At 42.7% G+C, this 16373-nt stretch overlaps 1 protein-coding gene across 9 annotated transcripts in view; it reads right to left on the bottom strand.

Annotated features, from left to right (window-relative positions):
- Positions 1 to 1885: 1885 nt before the first annotated feature.
- LOC123506510 (tuberin-like) overlaps positions 1886 to 16373 on the bottom strand; it is a 30068-nt gene continuing 15580 nt past the window's right edge. For all 9 annotated transcript variants that reach the window (XM_045258647.1, XM_045258646.1, XM_045258649.1 and 6 more), the window contains 14 exons: positions 13878 to 14032; positions 13451 to 13542; positions 13246 to 13333; positions 12803 to 13030; positions 10443 to 10633; positions 9862 to 10081; positions 9242 to 9440; positions 5875 to 5965; positions 5403 to 5617; positions 4916 to 5150; positions 4644 to 4763; positions 4359 to 4499; positions 2807 to 2980; positions 1886 to 2615 (listed from right to left, as the gene is read on the bottom strand). In XM_045258647.1, the coding sequence (XP_045114582.1) occupies positions 2394 to 2615; positions 2807 to 2980; positions 4359 to 4499; positions 4644 to 4763; positions 4916 to 5150; positions 5403 to 5617; positions 5875 to 5965; positions 9242 to 9440; positions 9862 to 10081; positions 10443 to 10633; positions 12803 to 13030; positions 13246 to 13333; positions 13451 to 13542; positions 13878 to 14032 (2371 nt within the window). In that variant the 3' untranslated portion in view covers positions 1886 to 2393. The remainder of the gene's footprint in view (positions 2616 to 2806; positions 2981 to 4358; positions 4500 to 4643; positions 4764 to 4915; positions 5151 to 5402; positions 5618 to 5874; positions 5966 to 9241; positions 9441 to 9861; positions 10082 to 10442; positions 10634 to 12802; positions 13031 to 13245; positions 13334 to 13450; positions 13543 to 13877; positions 14033 to 16373) is intronic.

The raw sequence follows: 16373 nt of genomic DNA, 5'->3' as shown, positions 1-16373 counted from the left end.
TTGATACCCAAAAGAAATTGCCTAAAAATTTTGAATAGGAAAATTTCTTAGGAATCTCCCTTGAAAAGTAAAGTTGTAGTTAGCAAAAAATGCTAAATCAGACCTAGAGTTACTGGTACAAGAAATGAAAGGGTGGGACTATTGGTTATGTGGATAGAAAAGATGTGCAAGAAATTAGAAAGCCTTGTGCTATAAGACAGTAGAGGAGGGCATGCAGTTAGGAATATTAGAATTAAAGTTTGGGCCTGTCCACACAACTGAGCACAGCTTGATGGGCAATGCCTGTAACTGAGCAAAGTCTTAAGCCCTGTCCAGATGAGCAGGTGTGTACATCAGGCAGCACGCTTCGCAGACAAATTCTGCCAGGCCTACCCATGCATGTTGTCCACATGACAAGAGTTGATGAACTGGCGGGTGTGCCTGACGATACCAGTAGGGTGTGGAGTGCAGTACGATAAGAATGGCATCTACCATTACTAAGAAAAATAGTGTTGCATGATAACTGCCTTGTTTATAAAGAAAAGGAAAAGAAAAGACTGATGCAAAGAGTGGCTCAAGAAAAGAAATGTTGATTAAAGCCATACAACAATACTCATGAACTACAAGACTGTCATGAGAGTCATGAAATAAGACTTCAAAACTATCTAAGAATGAGCATAAACACTTTATATCTTACAAGCAAAGGTTGAGCCATACATAATGAAAAAAGACACAAACATGAGACGGCATAATAATAGAAGCTCGTTTGGAAGCAACGCTGAACGCTGTTAATATTAGCAATGGGTTGTATGTATTCGGTTTTACAGTACAGTACATGTATATCCTATGTTCTGTAAAATATTTTGGTCATCCATCACAATAGCAGTATTGTTCTTTTCTCTTCAGCAATGGCCTTCAGTGCTGTTGTGTGTTTGTCTCTATTCTTACAAGACTTCATACTCACATTCTACAGACATGGATTGTCAAAAAAAGTTAATTTAGCATGTTCGTCAATGCTTTATAGACCAATTAATTGTAGAGGCTCACTAGGGTTCTCTGGTTTGGACATGGTAAGATGTGGAATGTAAGCTTGCTATGGGTTCAATATAACCAGTTATGTCTGGAAGGGTCAAAGCTACAGCTACTGAGCACTGCCTTGGTGATTTTGCTTGACAGCCACTCAGGCAATTTGACAGTTTGCCCCTCAAATGTGTCTGTTAGAGGGAATGCCCACCAATCAGGCCAGCTCATCTGGACAAGCCTTTAGGACACAACTGTAGTGTTGTCTACATGGAAATTTAGGTCACTAAGTCACAACCAGACAACAGCCAATGCCAGAGGCAGTGTCTGGTTCATACAACACAGGAAGCACTTTTACCACTATTTCAGAGGACAGAATTTGGGAGCCAGTCAAAGGGCAAACTACCTGTCTGTGTTTGCAGCAACAGCTGGATCTTATGATCTCCCCTTTAGTGTGAAGGCTATGTAAAGTTTATGCACTGAATACAGGGTTTGCCATTTTTTTAGGCTTTAAGCAAGAAAGAGTGGAATATGTGTGTCTCCATGCCAGAGATGGTTCCTTATATGGAAGCTGTAGTCCTTCCATGGGAAGGCATAAGGTCTGAATAATACCGCCTTAGATATTGTGAAGAGCACTCATCCTTCCTTCCTCTATCAACTTGTCTTTATTTGTTTCACTTAGGCAACATATTTAACTTCAATTTGGTGATTATTTTTCTCATATCACTTTTTCAACCTGAGGAGGAGAAATCTTAGTTCCTCTCACACAAGCCTTATTCATCATCTTTATGATAGTTTGGGGAATACACATACATACCTCATGTCCCAACACTGGCTACATCAACATGCTTCAAGAAATGGAAGGTTGATCAAATGAGATATACTATATGAAGTTTTTGTGTATTAAGAACAGTATTTCACATGCATACACATGTACACTCACTCAGACCACATACATACACACCATACCATACAAGCTTAGGAATACCAAAAGTATGGGACAAAATGCCTGGAAACTGTGTGCAGTGGTATTTTGTCAATGAGGTCCAAAAAGTGATCTGGTGTCCACTAAAACCATTTGGAAAATATCAAAGGTAAAAACAAACAGAAGGTTCTAATTAAGTCTTGGAAGTTCAACATCAAAATCTGAGGTACAGAAAAATAAAATCACTTCAGCAAAAAATATACATTAACATATCATTGAGCAATGATAAATACAAATTAAATAGATTATTCAAAACCTATACAATTGTATTCAAGTTGAGGAAACACTCAATCTTGAATGACATTAATCAAAAATAAAATTGGGTAAGAACCCTTCACTACCAATAAATTCAAGAAAACCTACAGACTCTAGGCAGCTTCCCCCACACAATGCATTCACGCCACAGCATTCACGCCAGGAACTGCTGCCAATATCCAGAGCCGCCAGCCCGGGACTTCTCCCACTTATCTGCATCTACCATGTCTGTGAAGTCCATCAGGTTAGGTGGTGTTCCTTCAGTGTCTGTCACCATCTGCTTGATTTTCCTGATCTTCCTAAGCCGCTCCAGCCAATTACTGGCATAAGGACTATGCGGTGGCCGATTTAGTGACTCCCAGATGGTGGAGGCCAGCTGGGTTGGATCAGAGATATATATCTAAGCATTGATAATCTTGACCAAACATGTATATACTTGTAATTCTTTAAAAATCTGTTCACGAATGACAAAGTTGCAAGGCACAAGAAAGCATCCCAAATCCTATTCTAACCAAAAGTTGAATATTTTTCCACACCTTTAAAATCCAAAGTTTGATGAACACTTACATCAGCATGAAGAGCAATCTGCCGCACCAGGATGGGTAGATTGGTATCGGAGACAAGTCGCGGGCTGCCACCACCACCAACAAAATCTGCCAGCTCAGGCCGACATAGCACCCCTACACTGTTGGTGGAGTGATCACCAGGCACCACCTCCACCGTTGTGTGGTTAAACTGGCCCTAGAGGTGAACAGATCATATAGTAATGTAAACAATTGACCGATTCTCTTTTTTATCAGAATGGAGACATTATTAGCATCACAGGTTGAAGATATTGGTATTCAAGGAATGAGCAAGTATATAAAATGTTGCTTTGTTAGAGTACGTGCACACAGTCAAAAATGTCCGCCAGGCAAACACTGTCGCCAGTTAACACTGGAAAGCAGAAAGACTCGCTGATAATAACAAGCAAACACAAAGAGATTTACCAGACATTAACCACATTCATGGAATCGGAACTTAGGATGATATCTGATGGAACAGAGGTGTGGAAGTAACCAGTCCATCCACCATTCCTTTCTTGTCACCTTCTTGACCTCAAACAGTACAGCAATTATTCTGCTGCACGGTGCAATTTTTTTTTAGCTTTGTTTTATCTTCTTGTACACCACAGTGATGTGTACCAACTGGATGTTGGTAATGACCACCTGTCATCCAAATCCGTGCTAACACTGACTTAAATACCAGTGTATTGCTGGATGACATCAGCATCAAACATGGTTTGCCAGTCTTTTCCTGGTGAACAGAGTAGAAACAACAGTATACAACATCTGGTACCATTGTTTGTTGTCATATCAACTTTCCTCATTTCAACAATTATGACATCATCCTGCTTCCCCTTAGATATGGTAACAGTTTTTGTCTGATGGACAGTGTTCAACTGTGTAGATGCATCCTTAGGAGAATAGAGGGCTTCAATATTAATGAAATGATTATAACTAATGAAAGGCAATTTGGAAGCCCCAACACAGTACAATACAGTAATATATATAGAGACAGTATTGTTCCTACCATCCCAGTGCTGTTTTCCAGATGGGAGTATGGAAAAAATTGTAACATTGGAACACAACTCAACCAATTTAAGATTGCAATAACAAAAACAAAAAACAAACAAATTGTACACTCATATTCTGCTTGGCTTGCTTCATAATTCTTTGAAAAAAACACATTCAGAGATTTCTTGCATTATGCAAGGGATATGTTCCTGAAGATATAATGTTTTGTAAAAATTACATAAAGTTAATATAATTAGTGAAGTAAACTGTACTGACAATGAGCTTGAAACACCACACAAAGGGACAGAGTGTTAACATGGGGAACACCTGGTGGCCACATCATGGAACTAAATAAGCCACACAACTTGATTTTCTTGACATGGGTGTTATTCTAAATAATCTGTTACAAGAAAATTTGATTAGCTTTCTTCCCTTGTGCTATTCCAAAATCACATATTCTAAACACACATAAATTGAGAAGTCCCTGTGCAGGATTTTCTTGTAAACTCCTAACTTCTACTTCATGATGATGACAATACAAGTTAGTCATCATTTTACCCCACCTTTATAGTGTTGATGCTGTATGGTTGACCACTCTCATTATATACTATGGTGACATAGTTGTTGCCAATGTGACGCTTCTTGCCATTACAGTTTGGATCCGATTCTTTAGTGGGCATCATGGTAGCTACATGAAACACAACCTGAGGATGCAGGAAATCAGTTATTATACATAAACTTGGCTGCAAGCTGACATGACTTGAGACATAACTATTCTCTATGAACTTTCAAGTCTGTTGTAATAACAAGCATTATTGTAGCATATGCACATAGCTACACACACATACCTGCATGACATCATCATGCCAAATGCAAACATGTTTCCCATCGCTGCCCTTGGCATCAAGGCCACCCAAGAACACCTCGTCCTCAGATACAGCACTCAGCTCCAGCACAGATCCCAGACCCTGGATGCACATCACAATGAGATTGATAGTCCAGCTTGAAAAATAACTAAAACTTGCATCATGAAAACTGCTACAAAATTAAACTATGAAGTTCAAGGGCAAGAAATGGAGACATACTAACACATGACTGTAGCCTGTCAAACTTTCCTCACCTGCAGGAAAAGCATATATCTCAAGGATCCAAAGGAATTTCTGAGTATCTCCTGCTCTGTGTGCTGTCCCCGCCCAACGTACAATACTCCAATTTTGTGTGTCTCCTGTGGGCGGATCAGATCCAATACCCGCATGGCTCGCTGCATCTCTGGAAGGTGGGTGGGCAGCAGCACTGGCTTCTCAATGTTGTTTCCACCAAGCTTGCCTAGGTAATACAGCTGCAGGAACACAAAGCTGCAAGGAAAACCATCCTTAGTCAAGTATTTCTCTGAATTATGCCATTATTATCTACATGATCAAATTCTGTAATGTTCAGTTGAAACAGCACATTAGAAACTAGTTTGTGTAGCTTTCATATATTTGTAACACTTTGAAACATTCCAATTGTTAACACTAAGGAAGCCAGTAAAAAATCAAATATGCACTAAGTACTAAACACTATACAGGTTAAACATGTGGGTACATGACATAAAGTGGCTGGTTCACCTGGGGGAGATGCCAGGCTTGACATCCTTCATGGAGTTCTTCTTGGCAGCTGCAGCAGATTTGAGGTGCAGCTTCCTAGAGGCTGGATTCATGTCAGAGATGGTGTGCACCCTATCCCGGCGCAGAGGACGAGGCGACCCGCTATCCTCACCCTCTGCATTAGAACAGGCTTGGCCACCACCAGACGAGATGCTGCTGTTGCTGCCGCCACTTGGCTATCATATAATTAAGTTCAGATACTTTACTTTGTCTGTGTTTCATGTATAACTTCAAAGCAACTATCATTTACTTATTTATTATTTTACTTTATTTATCTTTTCTTTTATCAAATTGAGAGCAATGTGAATGAGTGTGAATGTCTTGGTATATGTATGCATGTAAGTTACAGGAGTGAGGTATCAGGAGTAGCCTTTTTGTGTTGCTCCTCATTGCCACGCTTTACACAAGTGTGGTGCCTTCTGTGGTGACCTACCATTTGAAGAGCTGAAGTGTGGCGCACTCTGGAGGAGGCAACAGGTGGAGGTGAGCTTGAGCCAGTGTTACCATCTATCACATTCTCAAACCTGAAACATAAAACACACTGACATTACTCTTAAATATAATAATTATTGAGTGGTGTGTGTGTGTCAGAGAGAGAGAGAGAGAGAGAGAGAGAGAGAGAGAGAGAGAGAGAGAGAGAGAGAGAGAGAGAGAGAGAGAGAGAGAGAGAGAGAGAGAGAGAGAGAGAGAGAGAGAGAGAGAAATTTGCCCAAAGAGACCATTTCAATCAAACAACGCGCCACCCCACGCCCATGTAGCTCACCGTCAAGCCAGCACCAGGGGAAAGCAGAGGATTAACCACCTCAGCCAACACCTGACTGTCGTGTCGGCCAACGTGAGGGGCCTCCGCACAAATCTTGGTGACCTCACTCACAACTTTGTCCTCCGACATCAAGCGGACATTGTTGCCGTCACGGAAACGTGGCTTAATGGTGAGGTCGAACCGACATTTGGCAACATCCCGGGCTACACAAAGTGGGTAAGGAAGGACCGTGAGCAGAGAGTGGGCGGAGGCGTGGCTGCCTGCTTTAAACACGGCCTCCAAAGTTAATAGACATAATGCTGCCTCAAGGGATGGAGGCAATATTTTTCAGAGTGGTGCTAAGTGACAACACAGGACTCCTCTTGTGTGTCATGTATCGCCCCCCCAGGCAAGGACGTTCGGCACTGGACCTTCTAACGGAGAAAGTGGACACTCTGCTACAGCAGCACAGGTGTTCACATGTCATGATCCTGGGGGATTTAAATCACCACCTGGAGCAGGACGCATTCACCAGCCTGTTAACGGTGCAGGGTCTAGCTAACCACGTGACCTTCCCTACACATGAGAGGGGAGGCTCACTGGATCCTGTGCTGACAGATCTCCCCGACTCCAGCAACCTGTGCCAATAGCTGGGGATGGTGGGCACCTCCGATCACCACGCCATGCTGACATGCGTCAAGCTGAGCATGGCGAGGGAGGCTGCCACCCCGCGCACTATCTGGCTGTGGGAGCGAGCTGACTGGGCAGCCCTGAGAAACAGCATCGCACACACAGACTGGGACGCCCTGCTGAGAGGCAATGCGGAGGAAAAGGCTCGTGCCCTCACCACCAAGCTCCTTGCTTTCCAGTAGCAGCACGTCTCTAGCAGGATGTACCTTGCCAGGCCTGGTGACCCTGCCTGGTTTGGTTACCGATGCCAAACTACCGCTGAGGCCAAGCACGCAGCCTGGGTGAGGTACAAGTGTCGTCCAACTCGCCATAACTGGGTTCACCATCGCACAGTGTATAGGAGGGTGACAGCTACCTGCAGGTGGGCAAGGCGACAGCAGCAAGAAGACCTGAGGCGAAAACTCTGTGGCTCAGGAGTCGGCCACAAGACCTGGTGGAGGCTCGTCAAGGAGCAGCAAGGGATGGGCCACCGCGACGCCATACCTCCTCTCACCAGGTCAGATGGCACAACAGCCACCAGCAGTGAGGACAAGGCTTCTCTACTTGCTGAGTTCTTTGCCGAAAAAATGACAGTCGCTGATATGGGTAGACGCCCACCTCACCTCCCCCAGGAAACAGACTGCGCTGTCACTGATGTCCACGTGATGCCAGGAAAAGTTGAGCAGCTGTTGAGGGAGGTAGAGGAGAGCAAAGCCACCGGCCCGGACGACGTTAGCCCTCGGCTCCTCAAACGCTGCACCAGCGAGCTGTCAGGTCCCCTCACCAGCGTGTTTGAATCCTGCCTGAGGGAAAACAGATGGCCCTCTATATGGAAGGAGGCAAGGGTGGTGCCAGTGCACAAAAAGAACTCGAAGTCTGAGCCCAGCAACTACAGACCCATCTCGCTGCTCTCCGTGGTGGGCAAGTTGCTGGAGCAGGTGGTGGCAGGTGTCATATGTCAGCACCTGAGTGAACACCGCCTCCTCTCAGACAGGCAGTTTGGATTCCGGCCTGGCCGCTCAACAGCGGACCTCCTCACCCTCCTCTCTCAGGGCTGGCAGGATGCTCTGGATGAAGGCCTGGATACCCTTGTGGTGGCCCTGGACATTGCTGGGGCTTTTGATAGGGTCTGGCACTCGGGGCTTGTGCAAAAGCTGCGCGCCAAGGGTATCCAGGGCAACCTCCTTGCGCTACTCGAGGACTACCTGCAAGGGAGAACCCTCAGAGTAGTCATCAACGGGCAGATATCCCAGCCGTCACCGATACAGGCCTCAGTTCCACAAGGATCAGTGTTAGGCCCTATCCTGTGGAATATATATATATATAGACGACCTCCTGCAGCAAATAGCATCGATCATTGCGTATACCAACGACTGCAGTTTCTCCTGCTCCTACTGCTGCTCAGACAGTCAGCGAGCTGTCAGAGAGATAAACAGGCAGCTCAGGACGGTGACGGAGTGGGGAGAGACGTGGCAAGTAGACTTCGCTCTAGAGAAGACGCAGGCCATGGTTATCTCACGGTCCCCAGCTGTCTCCCTGGCCGTCTCAGGATGTTTATGCCTTGGAGGACAGATTCTTCCCCTCCAGGAATCCATCAAGTTGCTGGGAGTGACAGTGGACTGTGGCCTGCGCTTCGACCGCCATGTCGCTGCTGTGGCCCACCAGGCGTCCCTGCGTGTCTCTGCCCTGCGTCGGATGGCGGGAAGCCTTGACTCCCGGGGCATCCTTACACTCTACAAGGCTCAGATACGGCCTTGTATGGAGTACGGTGCCCTGTCCTGGATGTCAAGTGCCGCCACTCACCTGCAGAGACTGGACGCCGTACAGCGCCGTGCCCTGCGGCTGGTGGGAATGGCCACACAGCAGCAGCAGCAGGAGGAGCAGACAGGAGTCACGTTGTTGGAGCATCGGCAGGACGTGTCGGCTCTGGTGGTTCAGCACAAGGCCCGAATGTCGGAGGTACCTCACCTCAGCTCACTGAGGCTCCCAGCACGAGCTGTCCAGAGGGAGTCCAGGGCAACCACCTCCAGTGACATGCTGGTGCACGTGCCTCAATCACACTCGCAGCAGCACCAGCGATCTTACACCGCCAGAACAGCCAGACTGTGGAACGTGTTCACAGCAGCGACAAGTGACACACAAACAATGACACTACAGCAAGTGAAAGTGGCTGCCCACAGGTGGCGAAAAACACAAACTCCCACTCTAGCGCTGTGTTAATTAAGTAGAATAAGCTATATGTATAAAACTTTCATTCATGTATATTTATGTTTCACATCTAAGGCTTTTCAAATAGCAACCAATAAAATGTGTTGCTTTAAGCCTTTGTATGTTAGTTTAAATTAAAAAAAAAAAAAAAAACATTACATACATCATTCACTCCACCAACCTTGGGGACAGCTTGGCTCGGTTTAATGCTGGTGGAGAAGGAGACATTTCAGGCATAGGAGAAGCAGGACTGGGGGAGGCTGGAGGTCTGTCCTCACAGGACAGAGAGGACTCCTCCCCACCTACTACCACACCCTCACTCATCTCTGGACTAGAGTGACACCGTTGGACTGGAACTCGTGGATCCTCCAAGTTCTCACCTGAGTGAATGAGTAATCCAAAGAAAAACATATGATAACAATCTTGGAGGGAAAGAAAAAAAAAATGTTACAACTCTGTCTGACAAACAATATCCAAACTGCACACAAGTGATGTGAGACCAAGTTTGTTAAATTAGGGTATGTATCCTTTGATAGTTTTACAGCAAATATTTCATCAAGTTGATACAATTGTAGAAACACAAGAAAATTATAATTTTCTATAAGGTAAAAGTCACAAGTAACGAAACAATCTCACTTTCTTTTAAAAAATTAATTTATGAGGAAATAAATACAATTTCATGGAGCATCCTCTAATACAGTACAAGTATGTTTGGTTACCTTTCAACTTTTCCTTCCCATTTTAACAGGTATGACTTTACTTATGTTTGAGAGGGAGAGAGACAGAGATAAATTCCAGTACCTGAAGTGGTAGTTGCAGTGTTGATGATTGGAGAACTTTCCCGTGTGTCATCCCCAGCATCAATGGTGTTGATTTTGGGATCTGAAGAGTTATGAGAAAGAGCCCCACTGCTGTAACCACTCAAGTCCTTCTGTGAACCCGGATCAGAATCTTGCGTCTTGTCTGAACCTCCAGAGAAGGCACGTGGTCTGAGCTCTTCAAAATTCTGACTTAGAAGCTCCTGATAAGAAAATGTAAAAAATGTCATAAGCCTAAGCCTTGAGTGTAAGACTATAACTCTTAATTAAGAAAAGTCATTTTCCTCAAAGGATACTTGTACTATGAGAATAGTTCAAAGTTAACAGGTATGTCAGTGTTCATTTTTCCAATACATAATCTTTTCTCCTTTAATTGGTACTTCTCTTTACCAAGACCCTATCAATCATAAAAATAGTTTACACAACAAAAAAATTGTCATGATCATAATTAACTTTACAATTTTAAGGGAAAGTAAGAGACACGAAAATAATTTGTAATAGGCTCAGGTTATGATATTCTTAATTTCTAACAGATAGTCCAAATTTAGGCATGTCCATATTTACTTCATTTTTCTGATCTTCCATAGGAAAGCCACCAATTTTCCGCCGAGAATAAGCAGAGACAGAGCTGCCTTGACTGGGGCTGGAGGATGTTGGAGAGAACAAGGAACTGAGGTCAAAGAGAGGCAGCTCATCCATCCCAAGTGGCAGCAGCTGTTGCTCATTCTGAATCCTCATCATCCAGGACATGTTGCCTGCAAAGGATGGATCATGAAAGTGTGTGTGTGTGTGTGTGTGTGTGTGTGTGTGTGTGTGTGTGTGTGTGTGTGTGTGTGTGTGTGTGTGTGTGTGTGTGTGTGTGTGTGTGTGTGTGTGTGTGTGTGTGTGTGTGTGTGTGTGTGTGTGTGTGTGTGTGTGTGTGTGTGTGTGTGTGTGTGTGTGTGTGTGTGTGTGTGTGTGTGTGTGTGTGTGTGTGTGTGTGTGTGTGTGTGTGTGTGTGTGTGTGTGTGTGTGTGTGTGTGTGTGTGTGTGTGTGTGTGTGTGTATTTACCTAGTTGTATTTATCTAGTTGTATTGTACAGGATTTGAGCAGAGCTCAAAGTGTCCTGTCTCCCATATCTCCATGTATCTACTTTTTCCTTAAAGTTATGCACATTATGTGCTGTAACAACTTCATTATCCAATGGATTCCACTTTTCCACTGTTCTATGTGGAAAACTATATTCTCCAATATCCTTCACACACTGCCTCATCCTGATCTTTTCATGTCCTCTTGGCCTTCCATCTTCTTCTGTCAACAGCACCAGGTCTTGTTTGTCTATCTTTTCAATGCCATTGACTATCTTGTACATTGTTATTAGGTCCCCACGTTCTCTTCTATCTTGTAAGATCGGCAGTCCCATTTCCTTCAGTCGTTTTTCATATAATAGGTCCTTTAATTCTGGCACCATCTTTGTAGGAATCTTCTGTATCCTTTCCAATTTTCTTATATCATTTTTAGAGCTCAGACACCACACCACTGCTGCATATTCCAGCCTTGGATGTGTCATGCTTCTGATGATTTTTTTCATCATATCATTGCCCATGTATTGAAACACCACACTTATATTAGTCAACATTTTATATAATAGTCCAAATATCTTGCTTATGTGTTTTTCGGGGCTCAGATTTTCCTGTATGAGCACTCCGAGATCTTTTTCCTCTTAAATCTTCATTATTTGTTCCTCTCCCATCAAATAGTTCCATACCAGTCTTCTTTTACTTTTTCCTAATTCCATTATGTGACATTTCTTGGCATTAAACTCCAATTTCCACTTCCTGCTTCACTCATAGATCTTGTTTACATCTAACTGCAACAACAGACAGTCCTCTCTGGTTTTGATGTGTGTGTGTGTGTGTGTGTGTGTGTGTGTGTGTGTGTGTGTGTGTGTGTGTGTGTGTGTGTGTGTGTGTGTGTGTGTGTGTGTGTGTGTGTGTGTGTGTCACTGTTTCATCTGCTGCAGTCTCTGACGAGACAGCCAGACGTTACCCTATGGAACGAGCTCAGAGCTCATTATTTCCGATCTTCGGATAGGGCTGAGACCAGGCACACACCACACACCGGGACAACAAGGTCACAACTCCTCGATTTACATTCCGTACCTACTCACTGCTAGGTGAACAGGGGCTACACGTGAAAGGAGACACACCCAAATATCTCCCCCCGGCTGGGGAATCGAATCCTTTGGATTCTTTCTATTTTCTTGATGTCTTTCTGCCTGTATGGTGACCATACCACTGCTGCATATTCTAGTCTTATCATTGTGGTTATGATCTTTTCATTATACTATTATCCATACAATTGAACGCCCTCCTGATGTTAGTGTCTTGTATGTTGACGCAAAGAGTCCATTTATGTGTCTTTCTGAAGTCAAGGTATCTTATATAATCATTCCCAGGTCTTTCTCTTAACTTCTTTTTATTATAGTCTTTTCTCCTATTTTATATTCCACATAGGTCTTCTATTGCTTTTACCCATTTCCATTACATGGTATTTCCTAATATTAAACTCTAATCTCCACTTTTGACTTCATTTCCAGATCTTGTGTATGTGTATGTGTATGTGTATGTGTGAATGTGTGTGTGGTAATCTGTCTTCCCATTTACAAGTGATACATTAACCCCTTCAGTACTGGGACGCATTTCTATCATGAGTTTTGTCTACGATTAGACAATTTTATTAACACTAGGAAGGATCTATGGAGCTCAGAAGATTAATGGCCAGAGTCTTCACTATTTCAATCCCCACATAAGTTTCTCAAGCTGTGCAAAATCATCAAAAACTAAACAGAATGAACATGAAAGTACATCAAGGTACTGAAGAGGTTAACAAGAAAAAAAAATAATTGCACAAGACAAGGACAGTACATCTAAATGGAACTAACCAGTGGGTTGCCTGACATGTATTTCTGCCCATCCCATACACCAACAGGCACACAGCCGTGGCCGCCGCTCCTCTTCAGCGGCAGCAGCAGCAGCAATAGCAGCAGCACAGGCTGAGGCAGTAGCAGAGGCAGCACCAGTAACAGAACCTGAGGGGACCCGGGGTTCACTGGAAGGCTCTTTGGGTACAGCTTCCCCAAAGCCTCCACTGGACCATGAAGCTGCAGGGTCTGTCAACACCAAGTACTTTGTTAGACCACCATAATATATATAATGCTGTAAAACAACTACACATGTAAAAAATGAGAAACCTTCACATGTCTATATATAAATTTGAATACCAATGAAAGAAGATGATTACTGTGTCTATGAAATACATACAAATAGAAACAGCTGGTCCCTCAAAAGCTGGAGCAATGTTTACATTTCTAAAGAAAAGTCTCACCTTGGTCAAGCGGAGTAATACCGTCCCCAAGATCTCGGATAATACTTCTCATGTGCAAGTCGTCTTTACTTTGTGGCTTGTACTTTGCCTGAAACATGGCAGATAATGTATGCTAATTTGATGCCCTCTATAAGTCAAGATTTGGAAGTTATATAACAAAGCGCATGTGTTCAGTAAGCGTCAGCACAGGAACTCTCACTCTCACCTCGTGGGAGATGGTGCGGTGCAGCTCCGAGCGGTGGCGGCGGCGGCTGGCTGTGTTGGGGTTCGGGGTGCTGGACTCAGGTGGTGCTGTATCTGTGTATGTAATATTACTATGGCTCATTTCACACCTAAATGTTTGATTTTCTTACTGAACTTTAAACTTGTACATTTTGTAATTAGACCAAATTAATTTTTAATCTTATTCTTAAAATTCATGCACATTTGCATGTTTTATGTTAAAAATTTTTGATAATAAAAATAGTATATTTAATAGAGACTATTAATTAAAAATTAAACTATCAAAAACAAAAATTGATCTACTTTATTAAATGCAAAATTTAATACTAACTCACATCACCCACTTACAACACAAGTGCATTCAGATTAAATAAACATCCTCAAAAACCTGTATCCTAGACTGTGCTCACTGTTTTCTTTCCGGCAAAGCTGAATGCATTTGTCACACAAGCCATTCCTCATGGGTCGCTGGCCACAGCCGGAGGTTGTCACAGTGATGATCTTGTTCCCCAGAATCCATGTCTGTTCCTGGCCACCTTCAATCAACATCTTAGCCACAGAGCTCCTGAGAGTCAATATTTTCACTTACTTTCATCATCAAATAGTCTGCACAAGAAATACTTCACAACCTGTTAATTTATATACCATTTTGAGGCAGACTAATACTGATGTAAAATCTGAGAACATAATGTTGATTATCCCTATCTCTATCCCACTAGAAAAATGTTGGCAGCAGTTAACTCTTTCCTGTTTTAGGTGTCAATAAGAATTCTATTTAACACACAACCTTTGCTGGAGAGTATTCAAAGAAATTGTATGGAGGTGTTTTGACTCGTAGCAAAGAAATAATTACAAAGTAATAATTACCGTATTTTACGGCTTGCAAGACGCACCCTAATATTTGAAAGAAATTTCTAAGAAAAAAAAGTCATTCTCATATACGAGAACACATTCACCATATACCCGACCACTGAACACAAAAACATCAGAAGCAAGGAGTCTGCAAGACACTATTGTTTCACCACTCATTACAAATTTGCTGGAGCACTCACCACAAATTTACAACTACGTCAATAAAATACCATAGGTAAATACGCACACACAGTGAAGCAGTCCATCTCTTCTTGTTTTAGTGGTAGGCGACAGCATGTATTGGACGTATTGTTTTACATTACGGAATCACTTGTCCGATCGCCGAAACCGAACACGTCAGTGCTACAGTTCATATTTATTTTATTTTGCAATCATGCTTCATAGGCTTTATCAATGTGAATATAATTCACAAGTGGAGTTTTGACTCTTGCTTGAATGAGTAAGCCATTTGGGTGTTCTATTAATAAAGGTATAAAGGCACCTGGCATGTGTGTGCGTTTGTATGCGTTGCTAAGAGACGAGGGAGCGGCCCGTTTTCTCCACACACCGAGTAGGCTCCAGGAAGGATTATGGTATTGGAAATACTTGTAACAGCTAAGTACTGAGTTTACATAATATAAAAGGCTGAATTAAATAGTACTTAAGCTAACATCATAATGTAATGACTTAGCATACATATCCAGGTCGCTATCAGTCAAGTGTCCAAGCTTACTTGAGGCTGGGTGTTGCCTTACAATACAACATTCGTCTTGGAAGACGCACTAGTATTTTTCAGGGTATTTTTAGGAAAAAAATTGCGTCTTGTAAGCCATAAAATATGGTAATCATAAAAGCTCAATCAGGTTTAATTTGGAAGTTTTCACTATTGTAGTCTATCAGTGTAGCCAAAAAAATAATTAAGTAATAGTTTTAAAAGACAAATAGATATCAGCCAACAAGCAAATACATTACAATCAAAATTAAGCCCAAAAGATATCTATATGTACACTGGAGACTCAATACTCGAACTTAATTTGTTCCAAATGGCCGTTCAAGTATAAAAAAGTTTGACTATTGATACCTATAAATCAGGTAATGCATTCCAGCCATTGTCAAACCCAAGTTTAAAAAAAAGCAGCAGTTTAATTTTGCAGTCGCTGCTAGCATTGGCACAGAGAAGCAGGGTTGGCATGTCTTTCATGGGCTTGTGTCCTGGCAAACACTTCTCTTCCTTTGTTATATATATATACATCATGTTTGGTATTTTTTTTTTTTTTAACAGGCCAGTTTTATCACAATTAAAGATCTGTTGTGGGCTTAAGCACTCCTTATCCACAAATTTCTTAAATTTAGGCACAAATTACTCAGCAGCAACTCTGTCAGTACTTGCAGGCTCGCCGTGCGTCACAACAGAATGAATTCCAGTTCTTTTCTTGAAATTCACAAACCACCCTTTACTTGCTTTAAAATCATCATTGGAGTCAGATGTAGTATCAGATAAAAAGATCACGATGCAGCAGCCTAGCCTTCGCACAAATTATGCCCTCTGACAAAGAATCACCAGCCATCTGCCTTTGGTTTATCCAATCAACAATTTTTCCATTTCTTCCACTGCTGCAGGTTGCTTAAATTGCCTTTTCACACCAATAGCCACATCAGCTCTTTTTAATGAGCTATGTTTTCTTCAGTATTGTGGCTCCTGTAAATTCAGCCATACAGTACTCAGGTGCAAGATCGGTTATTCTTCCTTTTTTCTCGTATTTATCAATAATCTCCTTTTTCCTTTCGATGGTTGTCACTACATTCTTTCTTGTGGGCTTATTCTCACCATTAACAAGCCTCTTCAGTGCCATTGTAAGCTTCTAAATGGGAAAGAAAAAAAAATAAAAAAAAAAAATCCGGAGAGAAAGCACAGGACAATGTTATTCTTACGACAGCAAAGGATCAACTGGCTGTGGTGGACCAGTGGGGTGAGTGGGGCAGTGGGAAGGATGAAAGAGCAGGACAATGTTATCTTTGCAACAGCGAAGGATCAACCGGCTGTGGTGAACTGG

Source organism: Portunus trituberculatus, chromosome 20 (assembly GCF_017591435.1).
Source record: "Portunus trituberculatus isolate SZX2019 chromosome 20, ASM1759143v1, whole genome shotgun sequence".
Taxonomy (NCBI): domain Eukaryota; kingdom Metazoa; phylum Arthropoda; class Malacostraca; order Decapoda; family Portunidae; genus Portunus; species Portunus trituberculatus.
Note: the sequence above shows the minus strand (reverse complement) of the source record. Positions and strands in the feature narration are given on the sequence as shown.